General features: G+C 30.0%; 1 protein-coding gene across 4 annotated transcripts in view; it reads left to right on the forward strand.

The window, feature by feature from the left end:
- Positions 1-7,895, forward strand: part of LOC142323703 (facilitated trehalose transporter Tret1-like) — an 84,455-nt gene extending 76,560 nt beyond the window's left edge. For all 4 annotated transcript variants that reach the window (XM_075363823.1, XM_075363851.1, XM_075363833.1 and 1 more), the window contains 2 exons: positions 4,267-4,477; positions 7,689-7,895. In XM_075363823.1, the coding sequence (XP_075219938.1) occupies positions 4,267-4,477; positions 7,689-7,789 (312 nt within the window). In that variant the 3' untranslated portion in view covers positions 7,790-7,895. The remainder of the gene's footprint in view (positions 1-4,266; positions 4,478-7,688) is intronic.
- Positions 7,896-17,135: the final 9,240 nt, after the last annotated feature.

Raw genomic sequence — 17,135 nt, forward strand, 5'->3', positions numbered from 1 at the left:
TTATTCTCCTCATGTTTTATGATAGCAGTGAGCAATATCAGAGGTGAGAATTGGCAGTAGTAGAGCCAAATTAAGCTGGATTAATTAGAGTGTAAAAGGACTTCCTGCCCATGTAGAATAACATTTGGGCTGTTATTACTTCTTGCTACCTATGATATCCTGTCATGATACATTATCCTGTCAACTGTACTAAGCAGTACCAACACTATATCAGATCCCCAGGTAGAACTACTGTGCATCTACTACATGCTTATGCTTTCTAAACTTTGACGAGTAAAATCTACCTAATATTAACAACATATGATTACATGTTATGCATATAAACTATAAACTCTGGTTTTTTTTTGACTGCAGTAAAATATATTTATTTTAGTCAATCTTTGTTAAATTACAGCAACACACCTGTAAAGACAAATATAACATTTGCTATGAAATATTAAAAAAAACATTTCTATCTTTTTCTCATTCCTTTATCTGTTATGGCAGGATTCTCCATTTTTTTCATACAGGAGTACATCCAATCTGATGGGATGTAGATAAAAATATTTAATAGTGCAAATTTAATTTTCATGTGTAAGGTGATTATATTATTTACATTAAGATATTCAATAAAACAAGTACAACTTGTATTAAATAGCATTATGTACAACTAAAACACTAAACAAATAATGGAAGTGCAACGCAATAGACCAATTAATTTCAATTGCTGAGTGACTTTTTATTTTGAATATACAGTAAATACTAATTCAAATTTATTCCAATAATAATTTTACAAGTACATATACAAAATTCCGTTCTCTGGAATACCTAGTGTAACATAAAAGCTCCAGTGCCAAATGTAATAATACATAAATGAGTCTTAAAATACAGCCTAATCTAAATATAATTAATCTAAAGTTTGTTGCATCAAGTCTATTTCATATTACTAATCATTACATATAAGGCAGAGTGTGTGGTTTCGATTCATAACACTAGTAAAAAATCTTGATTAGTTTTGAATACTATTTTAATTTTATTCATTATAATTCAGAAAACAAATCACTAGACTCCTGAATACTGGTAACCCATTTCTTTACCTCTTTAATGAAGATATTTTCAACAGGTAATTAAATTAAACACAGATATTATCTAATTAAAAGTAACTTTATTTGGAAAAAAATAAATCAAACCTGTACTGTTTGTGAATATCTAGTAATTAATATGTCTTCCTTTATTCTTAATTGCTTTGTATACACAACTTGCCACTAATTCAACAAGTGCACTAGACATTTTTTTTATTTCTTCATCATAGAACCATACCAATATTATTGTTTTAATGAGGCCAATTTTTGTGGTATAATTCCTTTATGAGAGTTGTTTTTTTACTATTGCCCATAGATTTTCAGTTAGGTCTAAATCAGAGGAGTTACTTTACCATGGGAGCATTTTAATTGTTTTGTTCTTAAAAAATTGTTTCCACTTTTTTGGCAATATGGCGTGGCATCAAATCTTGTTGGAACATTCTATAGGCTTTTGGGAATTTGTTTTAAAGTTGTGTCTTAACCCTTCTTTCCTTGAAATCTTGATATATCCATCACTTTCCAACATACCATCTACTGGAAGTAATTAACGAGAGCCTTCAAATAAGAACAATTCCAAAGAATTTTTTTCTGGGGATGTTTAACTGTGGATATGATCAGGTGATGTATTTTCATTTATGTTTTTCTAACGTATGGAACCCTTTGCCTCTGAACATAAAAATGTGACTCATTGGAAAACATAACATTTTCCAGTCTTCTTTAATCCAGTTAACATGTGTTTTGGCCTACAAGAGCCTTTTTTCTCATTGCTGGTGTTATAATTTGCCTTTTAGCTAGCTGATGAGCTTTCCATCCAGCTGCAAGAACTTGGCATCAAACAGTTGTCATGTGTAAATCTGTTCCACTGGCTGCTAATTTTCAATTTAAGTCCACAGTAGATAATTTTGGATCAAGTTTACTTTTTCTCACTAATAATTGATCCTGTGAGTTATTTTTCTTTTACAGCCATATTTACCTTTCCTTTGAGATGAAATAGCATTTTCTTTAATTGTTCTAAAATAGCATTCACTGTCCTTAGTCAAACACCATACTCAGAAGCTGTTTGTTGTGTCATACTGGTACGCTCAGAAAGAGAAACGATTTTCAAACACTTTCTTGGTGTTATTTTCATTACTATATATATTCGACATAGAACAAAGGATATGAAAATGTGATTTTATAATAAAAAATGAAAAAACTTTCACAAAACATTACTTATTTATAACATGAAAATTGCTAAATAACCAAAGAACAATATTCTCACATTACACATTAAAGAATAGGTATGGTCAAGCCACAACATAGAAATAAACAAAAAATGTGTTCACATTAATTTGTATGCTACTGTAGAGATCTCTAGCAATCAGCAACAGAACAACTTCTGCACAAACATCCTAATCATAGAAACATCTACCTTTCTTAAAAAAAAAGTTTAAACCAGAAAATTTAAGAAATAATAAATTATTAAAAAAATTATTTTAAATCTCTGCTTAATCATTCTGTAGTGGATTATGTTTCATAATTTTTTTTCAAAATTAAATGTCTTTTTTACCTATTTCTCTTTTTTTAATAAAAAATATTAATGAAATTTTATCAGTACTTTGTATTTGCAAAATAAATGTTATTTTTACTTTTCTTAATAAATCTATTTATTTATTTTTTGTTCTACTAATCCTATTTTTCATTCATGAATTAGCAACTGTTAGAATAAATATTATAATTGACACTTTCCTGTGTTTCCTGGCCTCAAGCTAACTAAATCTTCTTATATAATTTTCAAAAAGGGTAGTGGCAGTTATTAGTTTATGAATGATGAAAAATGCTGAATAACCCCTTTTTAATTTCTTTTGCTTGGTGATAATCTATGTCGTTTTCCTTCTCATGTCTCTACTGAAGTGATATTCTGATCTCATATTACTGTCAAAAATAATTCACTCACTTTGTTGCTAAAATATCATACACATTGCCTTATTAAAAAAAATAATTACCTCTCTCATATCACCTTATTTGATTAATTTATGCTAGATCAAAGTTTAATTTACTCTTTTTTGTTTTAAATTATCTAACCTCTCATTGCCATGTAAACATATGTGACAGTCCAGTCTGAATATGAATAATTTTTATTCTTAAACATTTTCCTAAAATCTTTTTTCTTAACTAAAAAAATCACCACATATTATTCTTCATTGGATTGTCTATCAAAGCTTGGCCATCACTAGGGTTATACTCAATTCAGAAATTGCAATTCCAATCTTTTACTGACTTTATTGTGTTAACTGCTAATTTTACTTCCAAGATTATCTACAGGAGTTGACATTTATATATGATAAGACCTAAATATCCAGTTTCTTTCTTTTTGTTTTTTGTAATATTTATTTCAAAAGATTTATTTTTTTCTAGAATATGACACTAGCGATTAATTCCACCTGCTATATGTCTTAATGTATACCCTTTTTAAAAATCTTAGAGCACAATCCCTTTTCCACTCTGTTGAGCAGTGTTGTGAACAGAAATGATTTGCCATTCTCACTCTTAAGTAGGCACTAGCAATTGAAGGAATTACAAATAACTTAGAAAAAAAACCATTGTTCATAAAAAAAATCTGTTTTACTTAAAACTAATGTTATAGAATTATAATTGCTGACTTTCATAGTCAATATAAGGTAGCAAAATTTTATAGTTGATTTGAAGTTAGCTCTTATTAAATATAACATTAAAATGCATACAATACTTCAACCAAATATTAAAAATTATGCTATTAAATGAAAAATTATTTTGAAAAAAAATTAATATTTTTAGAAATTGATAAGCATCAACAAAAATTCAAAAATATGTATTTGTTTCTTTTACTAGAATATGGCTTTCAATGCCATTCTTGACGAATGAGATATGCAAATGAGTATTGTGTGCAAATCTTATTACCAGGTTGTGCATTGAATAGCTTTGAATACTGAAAGTATGTAATTATGTCCTTAATCTTCTATAGCTTTTAAATCCACTATTGTTCACTTAAGTTGTTAATTAATGATAACAACTGGAGAATTCTGTTTATAATTTTTCACAAGCAGTTTAAGTAAGGATTGTTCAATCAATCTTAACTGAAATTTTTAGTGATTCGATTCTCTTAAATTTAATTTTTGTTTAATATTCTTGTGCTATTGTTTTACATTTTTGTTGCTTACTTTACATTTTTTATTATTTATTTCAGGTTGCTTGTGGTTTGACAACATGTTTTGCATATATTATCAGTTTTATAACAGTTAAATCTTATCCACTAATGATGGAAATTTTTCATCAGCATGGTGTGTACATGGTATTTTGTGTAATGGCTTTCATTGGAACTGTATTTGTTATATTTTTTCTGCCTGAAACTCAAGGAAAAACGTTAAGGGAGATTGAACAATATTTCATTAAGTCTGGTAAGCTGAAATCAATTCTTGCTTCATATTTGAATCATTTTATTCAGTAGCTAGTAGTATATTAAATTATAAAAGTAATCTGGTATCATGTAATCTCTAATATTATGAGGTATATGAAAAAAATAACAAAAAACGTTTGGAAACTTTCAACTTACTCTGACAATTATTGCACCTAAAACCGTGAAAATGAACATCTCTTTTTAAACCAAAAGATGAATGTTTAAATATAAGATGAACTTGCTGATTATTGAATAAATTAAATTACATGGGCTTTGTGGAAAATAAACTAATAAGTCTTTTAGAAAAAAAAAAAACTCATGTATAGCAGTCTCAAGACTATAATTTAAAAGTATTTGATCATATAATTATCAAGAGATTAGATGTGATGTATTAGAATGTTATAATTTAATCAAACGAAAGAAATATTTTTTACTTGCATATATTTAACAATAAACCAGTAAATTCTAGGAGAATTTGACTACTCATATTTGTTTGAAATATTGATGATGTAATACTGTTTAGAAAATTTCATGATGAGCAGAAAAGCAGACTGCCCTTCAGGAATTATCACGTTAGCATACCAATTCTGTATTACAATCACTTTTTGAGTCAAAGAAAAATAATTTTTCCTGTTCAAAAAACTATTTTTTTCATACAACCAGCCTTGATTACATGTTTATAACTTCAAAATGAAGGTGTATTCAGGATCTACATGTTGAAGTACAATGTGTTGTACGAGGTGCGACAATAAAGTAATGAGACTGATGTGAGAAAAATGTTGCTTACCGTTTTAGTCATGTTTAGTGTTGTTTCCTTCAACCCACCGGGTTGGTCTAGTGGTTAACGCGTCTTCCCAAATCAGCTGATTTGGAAGTCTAGAGTTACAGCGTTCAAGTCCTAGTAAAGCCAGATATTTTTACATGGATTTGAATACTAGGTCGTGGATACCGGTGTTCTTTGGTGGTTGGGTTTCAATTAACCACACATCTCAGGAATGGTCGAACTGAGAATGTACAAGACTAACACTTCATTTACATTCATACATATCATCCTCATTCATTCTCTGAAGAATTATCTAAACGGTAGTTACCGGAGGCTAAACAGGAAAAAGAAAGAAAGAAAAGAAAGTGTTGTCTCCTTCAAAGTAGTTCCCTTCTGATTGCACACACTTATTCCAGCGCTCCTGCCATTGATGGTAACATTTCTGGAACTCATCTTCTGTAATATCCTCCAAGACCCTCGTCACAGCTTTTTGGACATCTTGTGTTGTTTGAAAATGGTGTCCCTTGACAGCCATTTTGACTCTTGGAAATAGAAAAAAGTCGCACGAGCGATATCTGGTGAATAAGGTGGCTGTGGTAGTACTGAATTTTGTTTTGAGGTTAAAAATTGCTGTACTGACAGAGCAGAATGGGATGGCGCATTATCTTGATGCAGAATCCAATTATCAGCAATGTTGGCACGGACACGAAGAACTCGTTTACGAAGTCTTTTTAAATTTCTTTGTAGAAATATTGGTTAACTGTTTGTCCAGGAGGCACCCACTCTTTATGAACAATTCCCTTGGAATCGAAGAAGCACACAAGCATGCATTTCACTTGCGAGCTTTTTTTGGTCTGGGTGATCCCTTTGAGCACCATTGTGAACTTTGGCGTTTTGTCTCTGGATCGTATTGAAAAAACCAACCTTCAACACCAGTGATAACACGGCTCAACAAATCTGGATTGATTTCTGTTTTCTCTAACAGATCGGCTGCCACATTTTTCCGTGTTTCTCACTGTTGTGTGAGATTTTTGGGGACCATTTTTGCACAAATCTTTCTCATACCAAGATCTTCAGTTAATATTAGACAACCGTTTCTTGATTGATGTGGAGTTCTTCTGCAATCATTTTCACGGATAATCTTAGATCAGATCGTACGATTTCACGCACCCTGGTCAAGTTGACATCTGTCCATGAGGTTGATGGTCGTCCACTGCGGTCTTCATCTTCAACACTCGTTCTGCCTTCACTAAAAATTTTATGCCACCGAAAAACTTGAGCTCTTGACATAACCTCCTCTCCAAAAGCCTTCTGAAGCTTACCATAAGTTGTCGTCGTGTTTTCACCCAATTTAACGCAAACAGAAGTGGCATACCGTTGCACAATATTATGCGGTTTCATTTCTGTGACGAGAGACACAAACACGTGTTCACTTATTACAGCACAACTCACGACTGAGCAGTTGCATCAATGTGCCGCTTGGACTAGAAGTAGCTTATAGACCAAGGTCAAAGATGGTGTGCCTACGCAAGCTGCAGGGTTGCCACATCTTGCAAAGAAAAATCAGTCTCATTACTTTATTGCCGCACCTTGTATATGACTGAAACAGATCTTGCTGGGTGATGATTTAGTATCAATATTTTCAACATTTTCTTTTATCTATTTTAGTAATTACAAAAGTTCATTTTCTCATGGTAGTTACCCATAGAATGAGCAGTTTTCTATATTGTTAAGGGATTTTCAATCAATTCCATTTCATGTAATATTGTTAACCAAGACCGTTTGGAAAAAGGTACAGAAATTCCAGTAGTGGGTTTTTGTGATTCTCAATATTTTTTATGTGAATAAATCCTTTGAATATACATTTCATCTATATATGATCTTCACAAGTGATCTGTCTTCTTTCCTAAATTGTGTCCCTGACATAAAAATCTGTAATATTGAATTTCTGGTTTTCAATCAGCACAGATCTGTTGTGTTTATTATTTTTCTACCTAAGATCTAAGCTATGAAGTGCTCCAAGATTTTAATTATTTTCACTGAATATATTATCCTCCTCTAATTATAAATGCAATTTCAGAAATGATGGAATGCATTTTTAATAAAATAGAATTACTTACTGCATAATGGTATTACATACTATGATTATACTATATCTAGGTCACAGCATTCTAGCAAAAAAAATCAACAATATTTGGTATTACAAGATCTGTTACTGTAAGCAAAGCAATTGTTTCCATTTGAAAAGTGTAGATGATTTTCATTTAACTTGCATTTTATATTCAGTAGCTTTAATTTTGTTGAACAGTCACCTTGTTTCAATTAAAATATTCTTTTATTTTTTATAATTAATAGATTCTTATAATTCCTTTTAATCAAGTTATGCCTAGAATAAAATGTATTCATCATTTTAGCATTAGTTTATTGTATTTGGTGTTTTATGCTTTAGGTGCTGAAAAAAGAGCTTCTAAAATCATTGATGACTCCCAAGAAACAAAGATAATGCTATCTAATGTTACGGTGTCTATAGTACAATCTAAAGCTGCTTAGATCATCATAGAAGCTGAGTGTAACAAGTGTGTTTAAAAATTGTTTTTAGATCTATATCAGCATATACATAAATTTTAATTTACAAATACATACTTTTTTATAATAAGTTTGTTATTATTGTAAATGGTCCATTCCCAAACCTTTCTGTAACTTTACTGAAATCATTGTAGTCTCTGGATTATTAAACTGTATATTTTACTATCACTTGGAATTCTACTCTATAGATTTTTTATGGTTTTATTTAGTATGTCTGATAGAATTCAGATAAAAGAAATTTTATGAATGTTTATAACTTCTAAAAATAATTTCTAATTTTCTAAAAATTTGTTTAATGTTAGTATTTTATTTTATCTTTAGATAAAATAATCTGTAAGTTCAGTTCAAATTCTGAACTGAGAAGTGTTGAGTTTTATTGAATTTTTGCGTTATAAATCAGCATTTCTAAAATAACTCAGATGAGTTTATTTTGTGTAGATAAAAAATTTGAACATATGATTATTATTCACATTTTTATAATCATAAAAGTAGAAAGCATATGAGCTAATAAAAGGTGTGGTTATAGTCAATATAATAGTTTAGATCTGGATTCTTATCACATCATAATAATAATGATGGTGATGGTATCGGTGTGATGATTACATAGCCTCATCCACCATTATGATAACTAAAATCAACTTGCTGAACAATAAAGCCACTGAAATCAGTTTTTAATTATCTGTGGAAAAAATTAATCTGTGAAAAATTTGAGTTCATTTTTCCACATAAAAGAAGTTAAATCTAATCTTAAACAACAGAGAGTAGTATACAAAGGGGAAGTTTACTTCTTAGGGCTCATTTTTGATAAAAAAAAACAAAAAACCTATAAACTAAGAAACATGTTCAGGATATTCCATCAAGATGGCGAGACCCTGAGTACAATCAAGTGGAGAGCTCATTGAAAAAATCTTGTTGAGTTTGTAACTGTCATTTATCCAGGAAAAGTAGAAGATTTATGGCTCTTAGGTTTATTTTTCAGTGAAGAAATCTCATCTGAAAACTCTCAATGTTATACATTATGCAGGGATCTGTTTAACTACACTACTTAATGACTGAGTCCGACAGTGTCTGTCAGATAAAAAACTTTTGAATATAATCGTGTCTGGTCTTCTGCCCTAGTGATTTAGATGAAGTTATTACTTTGTTACCTTAGAAAGATGTTGACTTTATCTCAACATAGCAATAATAAATATTCCCATATTCAGTATTTCCTAATGCATACAAGTTAAGTGTGATACTCAATGAGTTATGTTTTTAAAAATGAATTTAAGTTATATAATCAGTGTTATGACTATTACTATACATTTAATCAGAAATAATTAACTGTTAACATCGTTATACGTAAATGCTAGTGAGTTATAAAATAGGACGATGTAACATCGAACGAGTCCTGAATAGTTACTTTACTCCATCAGTGCTGTACAAAGACTAAATAATTGATATTACATTAAGAATAAAGAAACATAGGTTGCAACTGTACATTCCTTCTCACAGTGGCTTTTCCTGGAAACTAGGGATAGGCAACACACATGGCTTATGGAATGTAATGCATCAATAATGTAAATCATCTAATGTAACTCCTTTCACCCAGATAAAAATTCAGGAGTCGCTCAGTGGCTACAGATATTTTTTTTCTTAATATCTTAACATACAATATAACAATAATAATAATAATAATTACAATCAATATGCGATTTTTTTTTTTTTTTTTTGTCTTCAGTCATTTGACTGGTTTGATGCAGCTCTCCAAGATTCCCTATCTAGTGCTAGTCGTTTCATTTCAGTATACCCTCTACATCCTACATCCCTAACAATTTGTTTTACATATTCCAAACGTGGCCTGCCTACACAATTTTTCCCTTCTACCTGTCCTTCCAAAATTAAAGCGACTATTCCAGGATGCCTTAGTATGTGGCCTATAAGTCTGTCTCTTCTTTTAACTATATTTTTCCAAATGCTTCTTTCTTCATCTATTTGCCGCAATACCTCCTCATTTGTCACTTTATCCACCCATCTGATTTTTAACATTCTCCTATAGCACCACATTTCAAAAGCTTCTAACCTTTTCTTCTCAGATACTCCGATTGTCCAAGTTTCACTTCCATATAAAGCGACACTCCAAACATACACTTTCAAAAATCTTTTCCTGACATTTAAATTAATTTTTGATGTAAACAACTTATATTTCTTACTGAAGGCTCGTTTAGCTTGTGCTGTTCGGCATTTTATATCACTCCTGCTTCGTCCATCTTTAGTAATTCTACTTCCCAAATAACAAAATTCTTCTACCTCCATAATCTTTTCTCCTCCTATTTTCACATTCAGTGGTCCATCTTTGTTATTTCTACTACATTTCATTACTTTTGTTTTGTTCTTGTTTATTTTCATGCGATAGTTCTTGCGTAGGACTTCATCTATGCCGTTCATTGTTTCTTCTAAATCCTTTTTATTCTCGGCTAGAATTACTATATCATCAGCAAATCGTAGCATCTTTATCTTTTCACCTTGTACTGTTACTCCGAATCTAAATTGTTCTTTAACATCATTAACTGCTAGTTCCATGTAAAGATTAAAAAGTAACGGAGATAGAGAACATCCTTGTCGGACTCCCTTTCTTATTATGGCTTCTTTCTTATGTTCTTCAATTGCTACTGTTGCTGTTTGGTTCCTGTACATGTTAGCAATTGTTCTTCTATCTCTGTATTTGAACCCTAATTTTTTTAAAATGCTGAACATTTTATTCCAGTCTACGTTATCGAATGCCTTTTCTAGGTCTATAAACGCCAAGTATGTTGGTTTGTTTTTCTTTAATCTTCCTTCTACTATTAATCTGAGGCCTAAAATTGCTTCCCTTGTCCCTATACTTTTCCTGAAACCAAATTGGTCTTCTCCTAACACTTCCTCCACTCTCCTCTCAATTCTTCTGTATAGAATTCTAGTTAAGATTTTTGATGCATGACTAGTTAAACTAATTGTTCTGTATTCTTCACATTTATCTGCCCCTGATTTCTTTGGTATCATTACTATAACACTTTTTTTGAAGTCTGACGGAAATTCCCCTTTTTCATAAATATTACACACCAGTTTGTATAATCTATCAATCGCCTCCTCCCCTGCACTGCACAGTAATTCTACAGGTATTCCGTCTATTCCAGGAGCCTTTCTGCCATTTAAATCTTTTAATGCTCTCTTAAATTCAGATCTCAGTATTGTTTCTCCCATTTCATCCTCCTCAACTTCCTCTTCTTCCTCTATAAAACCATTTTCTAATTCATTTCCTCCGTATAACTCTTCAATATATTACACCCATCTATCGACTTTACCTTTCGTATTATATATAGGTGTACCATCTTTGTTTAACACATTATTAGATTTTAATTTATGTACCCCAAAATTTTCCTTAACTTTCCTGTATGCTCCGTCTATTTTACCAATGTTCATTTCTCTTTCCACTTCTGAACACTTTTCTTTAATCCACTCTTCTTTCGCCAGTTTGCACTTCCTGTTTATAGCATTTCTTAATTGCCGATAGTTCCTTTTACTTTCTTCATCACTAGCATTCTTATATTTTCTACGTTCATCCATCAGCTGCAATATATCGTCTGAAACCCAAGGTTTTCTACCAGTTCTCTTTATTCCGCCTAAGTTCGCTTCTGCTGATTTAAGAATTTCCTTTTTAACATTCTCCCATTCTTCTTCTACATTTTCTATCTTATCTTTTTTACTCAGACCTCTAGCGATGTCCTCCTCAAAAATCTTCTTTACCTCCTCTTCCTCAAGCTTCTCTAAATTCCACCGATTCATCTGACACCTTTTCTTCAGGTTTTTAAACCCCAATCTACATTTCATTATCACCAAATTATGGTCGCTATCAATGTCTGCTCCAGGGTAAGTTTTGCAGTCCACGAGTTGATTTCTAAATCTTTGCTTAACCATGATATAATCTATCTGATACCTTGCAGTATCGCCTGGCTTTTTCCAAGTGTATATTCTTCTATTATGATTTTTAAATTGGGTGTTGGCAATTACTAAATTATACTTCGTGCAAAACTCTATAAGTCGGTCCCCTCTTTCATTCCTTTTGCCCAGCCCGTATTCACCCACTATATTTCCTTCCTTGCCTTTTCCAATGCTTGCATTCCAATCTCCAACTATTATTAAATTTTCATCTCCTTTTACGTGTTTAATTGCTTCATCAATCTCTTCGTATACACATTCTACCTCATCATCATCATGGGCGCTTGTAGGCATATAGACGTTAACAATCGTTGTCGGTTTAGGTTTTGAATTTATCCTTATTACAATGACTCTATCGCTATGCGTCTTGAAATACTCCACTCTCCTCCCTATTTTCTTGTTCATCACGAAACCTACTCCTGCCTGCCCATTATTTGACGCTGAGTTAATTACTCTAAAGTCACCCGACCAAAAGTCGCCTTCCTCTTCCCACCGAACCTCACTAATTCCTACTATATCCACGTTTACCCTATCCATTTCCCTTTTTAAATTCTCTAGCCTACCAACCTTTTTTAAGCTTCTAACATTCCACGCTCCGACTCGTAGAATGTTATTTTTAACTTTTCTGGTGACCCCTTCCTTAGTAGTCCCCACCCGGAGATCCGAACGGGGGACTATTTTACCTCCGGAATATTTTACCAAGGAAGGCGCCTCCATTATTGCTTTTGAAAATGCAGAGCCACATTTTCTTGGAAAAAAAAACAGCTGTAGTTTTCCATTGCTTTCAGCTGCGCAGTACTCAGAGGACTGAGTGATGTTGATACGGCCGTTTAAGTCGTCCTGACTCACGCTCCTAACAACTACTGAAAGAGCTGCTGCCCTCTTTCAGGAATCATTCCTTAGTCTGGCTCTCAACAGATACCTCTCCGATATGGTTGCACCTTCGGTCCAGCTATTCTGTATCCCTGAGCACTCAATATGCGATAAAATATTATAATTCAAAATGATATATTACCTGTGACAGTATTATTTTTCCTGAGCATTAACAAATTATTTATATTTATATTTTCTAATTTCAAACTATTTAGATTAATCAATAAATCTGAATGCTGCACCTTTTCCACATTCAATTCATTTACATCAATAAAATATTTATCATATATTTATTTGTTATTATTTATATTATTTATTATTACGATTATCATTTGGTACAATTATTCTTAAACTTTCTGATTCTAATAAATATTTTATTTCAACATATAATTGCTGGATTTTAAATTATATATATAAAATTTAAAATGCATTTATATAATATATATATATATATATATATATATATATATATATATATATTGTGTGTATTATTCTATTTCATTGTACATAAGTTGTAATATAAACTTGTAATTTTATCTTGTCACATACTCTGGTATGCAGTACAGTTCTTCAAATGTTCAACAAAATATCTTTATATACAGTCTCATGTAATATTAAATTCTTTTTTTATATAATGCATAATAAGCATCACTTTCACACAACATAATTAAATCATTTCTAGTTAAGTATTTCATAATTATATTTCTAAATTTGTAAAATTTTCTGAATTTTTCAGCTAAATTATTTTATTTAAACCTTGTCCTTTAATAATATATTTTATAATTAGTAAAATTTAAATAATTTAATATATCTAGTCTGGTTCAAATTCATTATCACTGCTATTTATTACATCCATTTTCCTTTATGAATTATTAATATATAATATTTTAAATAATCTTTATAGTAATATTTCTTTATAATGATAAATAATGCATCTTATTTTAAAACATACTGTAAAATATTTAAAATAATTCACATAATAATCAACATACGAGTATATCCTCATATTATTAAAACATATTCTATTATATATATATATATATATATATATTGTTTTACTAAAATGTGTAATCAATTAGTTCATAATTACTTACTTATTTCATTAACATCACTTTTACCACAATATTAACTTCATTACTATTTATTATTATTTGGCAACAGTACTGTTTAGCTTATTTTTTACTTCATTTAATATTATTTTGTCATTAGGATCCACATTTCCTGTAATCATTTTTATAATTGAACCTAAGCTATTTATTATACCACATTTTCTATGCCAGTTATTATTATTATTATTACCACTTAACAAAATTATTTCTTATTCACTTATTACTAACGTCTATTACATAACTTTCTCTGTTATAAACATTATACAATTCATTGCTACTTAATATTTTAATACAAGTTTGTATACATCATTTTAATTCATTCACATAAATATTATTCAATTCTATATTATAAAACAACTTGTTCTTAACATAGTAACAAAATATAAAATTACGATAGGCATTCTGCTCTAGGAAAGGGATGGATCGATGATAGGATTTAAATAAGGATTATTACTTATATATTTTTTTATTTTATTGAATTTTATTTTAATAGCATATCTATTGTAATACCTCTTCATAATGCCACTAGCTAAATAATTATTTTGGGTATTCCTTTTTTATTTAAATTATTTAAGGGACCAGTTAAAATTATTACTATTAAATTACGAATATAATTATTTCATTTTTCAAACATGTTTCGCATTTATTAATTTAATTCTACACCAATTACAGTTTCTTGTATTACAAAATGATTATTTTTCCTACACAATAATTATTTATTATTTTTTGTAATTCATCATTATTAACAATATCTAATAATTTATTATTACATTTAAATGTAGTTGGCTATCTTAAAATATTCTGCTAATATTAAATTATATTTAACTGTGTATTTTGTTTCTATATATGTGTGTTTACTTGCTTTACTGCATTAGTATCTTTTTAATGTCAGTTACTTATCTCATAATATGTGCAGCTATCCATCTTATTTAGATAATTGGCTTGTAGAGGTAGGCTGCACTTGACTTACATAGACTTTTATTCATAAAAAATATTTTTACTCCTCAATTATTTCATATATCACTTACTATAACATAATTATTTTCAAAAAATGATGTCATTCACAAAATTATCTTAGAAATACAATCTATACTGTATATTTAATATCAAATACTCTCTGACAAAATTAATTATATTATTAAAAACATTATTTTCAGATATTTCTACATTTAATTTTGTCGTAGTATTTTTCAAACAATTTAGTATTTTTCATAATTATATCTATTGGTTTTAAATGTCAATTATATTATTCTTTGCTAAATTAAAGGAGCTAAATTAAACGTTACTGTTACAATGAATCTTTTATATTTCAATTAATCTGTATATTATGCTACTTGTTCAATAAATAAAATTTTACATAATTCACAATACTTAAATCATTTATGCATTTTAATGTATTTTATTAGTTTATTTAATCTTGACCTAGATTTTTTTCAATGTCACTTACAATTATAACATCATTTCTCTTTATTTAAAAATTAATTACTTATACAACAATTCTCCTTAAAATAAACATATTATTTCTTCATTAATAATATATAACAAAGTATTTTCAAATAATCTTCATAATAACATTTATTCATAGTAATACATTTATTTCAAACAATTATATTGGATGCATAACTTACATATTTTTTATTTTTATTTTTGCATTAAAAATTATTTTCTAACATTTTATTTTATTATATATATTAAAAAGATTTTTCATTGTGATGTAGCCTTGGTAATATCATCTAATGTACGTGACGGTTAATCTTCGTTGTACAGCTGTGAAATTATCTCCTTCTTACATACTTTTATTCATCTTAACATTGTTAACATAATAAATAAAATTATTTTATTTCATAGTAAAATTCAATTCTCTTTTATTTTATTCAAAAAATTGTTTTATCTCAATAGATAAAAATTCTTCATGAAATTAATCCTATTATTTCACTTAATATTTGATTCATTTAAGTATTTATAAAATTTAATAACAATGCCCAACAAAAAATTTTTTTTTGAATGTTTCCTTCACTTCACGAGTCAAATCTTACTAATTTTGGGTTGAGAAAAACAAATATGACAAAGAAAAATTTTTATTAGCTCTAGTTTCTGTGGTATACAATAGGTGGAAGTATTTTATTTTAACGGATTAAGAGAAAACAATACATTTTAATTACATATACCAACAACATAGAAAGTTCATTTGACATTTAATGTTAGTTATATTCTAAGAGTTTTTAATTGATGGAGGAATACCTGGCAGTTGGTTGGGTCTGAAGATAATCATATGTGGCTTCATGAGATCGTTGTCTTTTGGCTTTTCTCTTGTGAGTTCTGGAGCATCCCTACACACAGACCAGCAGTAATCTGCAAGCATTGCTCATTCTAACGGCCCTGATATCTTTGTTTCATTACAGAAAATATCCTGATGGAATCTTTCTCTGTGTTCATCACTGACAACTCCACAACTGAGAGGAAAAAAGTCCAGGTGTGAGTGAAGAAAATGGATTTTAAGGGACGTGTTGCATCCAAGTTGATGGTATTTTTGCATTAGTACTGTCACCAACTGTAGTTTTCACCTTTTTGTTAACTGAAGATCCATAAATGACTGACTTCCCAAGCTTCCTTTTTTTTCCTCTAACATTTGGTCAAATGCAGGATTCTTTACAAGTTGTCGAATTTGTGGCCAACAAAAATACTTTGCTTAACTTTTGTATCACTTAATGTAAGAAACTTGTCTCTTAAGTACTTAAAGGTCTGTCCTTGGTGGTTCATACTTTTTCATAAAAAAAAAAATTTTGACAAAATTTATCATCATACCCAGCTTTATATGAAGGAGTGGAAAAAGAACATCTTTTGGGTTCATGAGAGGCTCTGCGATGACATTTTTCTTGCTAGAGTTAAGATTTCTTGCAGGCCAGTCTGCTTGAAAATAATGTGATCCCTACTGTTCCACATACATAAAAAGCAGCAGTATTTGGTGTACCCCAGTTGCATTCCTAAGAGTACAGCCATGAATTTTAGATTAGCACAGATTTTCCACTTGTGTTCACATATTTGATTGAGTCTAGGAGGATTGCCATGTTTGCATAAGTCTCTTTCATGTGAATTGCATGACCAACAGAAATAGAAGGAAGACTGTTGCCGTTGTGAAGTAATACAGCTTTCAAATTAAGCTTGGAGGAGTCTATGAATGCCTCCAATCAGTTGGATCATGATTCAAATTCAAACATTTTATCAAGCCATTAACATCGCAGCAAACAACATGATTGTTTTTCTTCTCAAAAAAAGAAAGGAGATCCCTATGATGATTGCTTGTACTGTGAGACCCTGACATCACGTTGGAGAAGATTCCATTGCTTTAGTCTTGACCCTAGAAGTTCTGC

Source organism: Lycorma delicatula, chromosome 1 (genome assembly GCF_047948215.1).
Source record: "Lycorma delicatula isolate Av1 chromosome 1, ASM4794821v1, whole genome shotgun sequence".
In the NCBI taxonomy this organism is placed as follows: domain Eukaryota; kingdom Metazoa; phylum Arthropoda; class Insecta; order Hemiptera; family Fulgoridae; genus Lycorma; species Lycorma delicatula.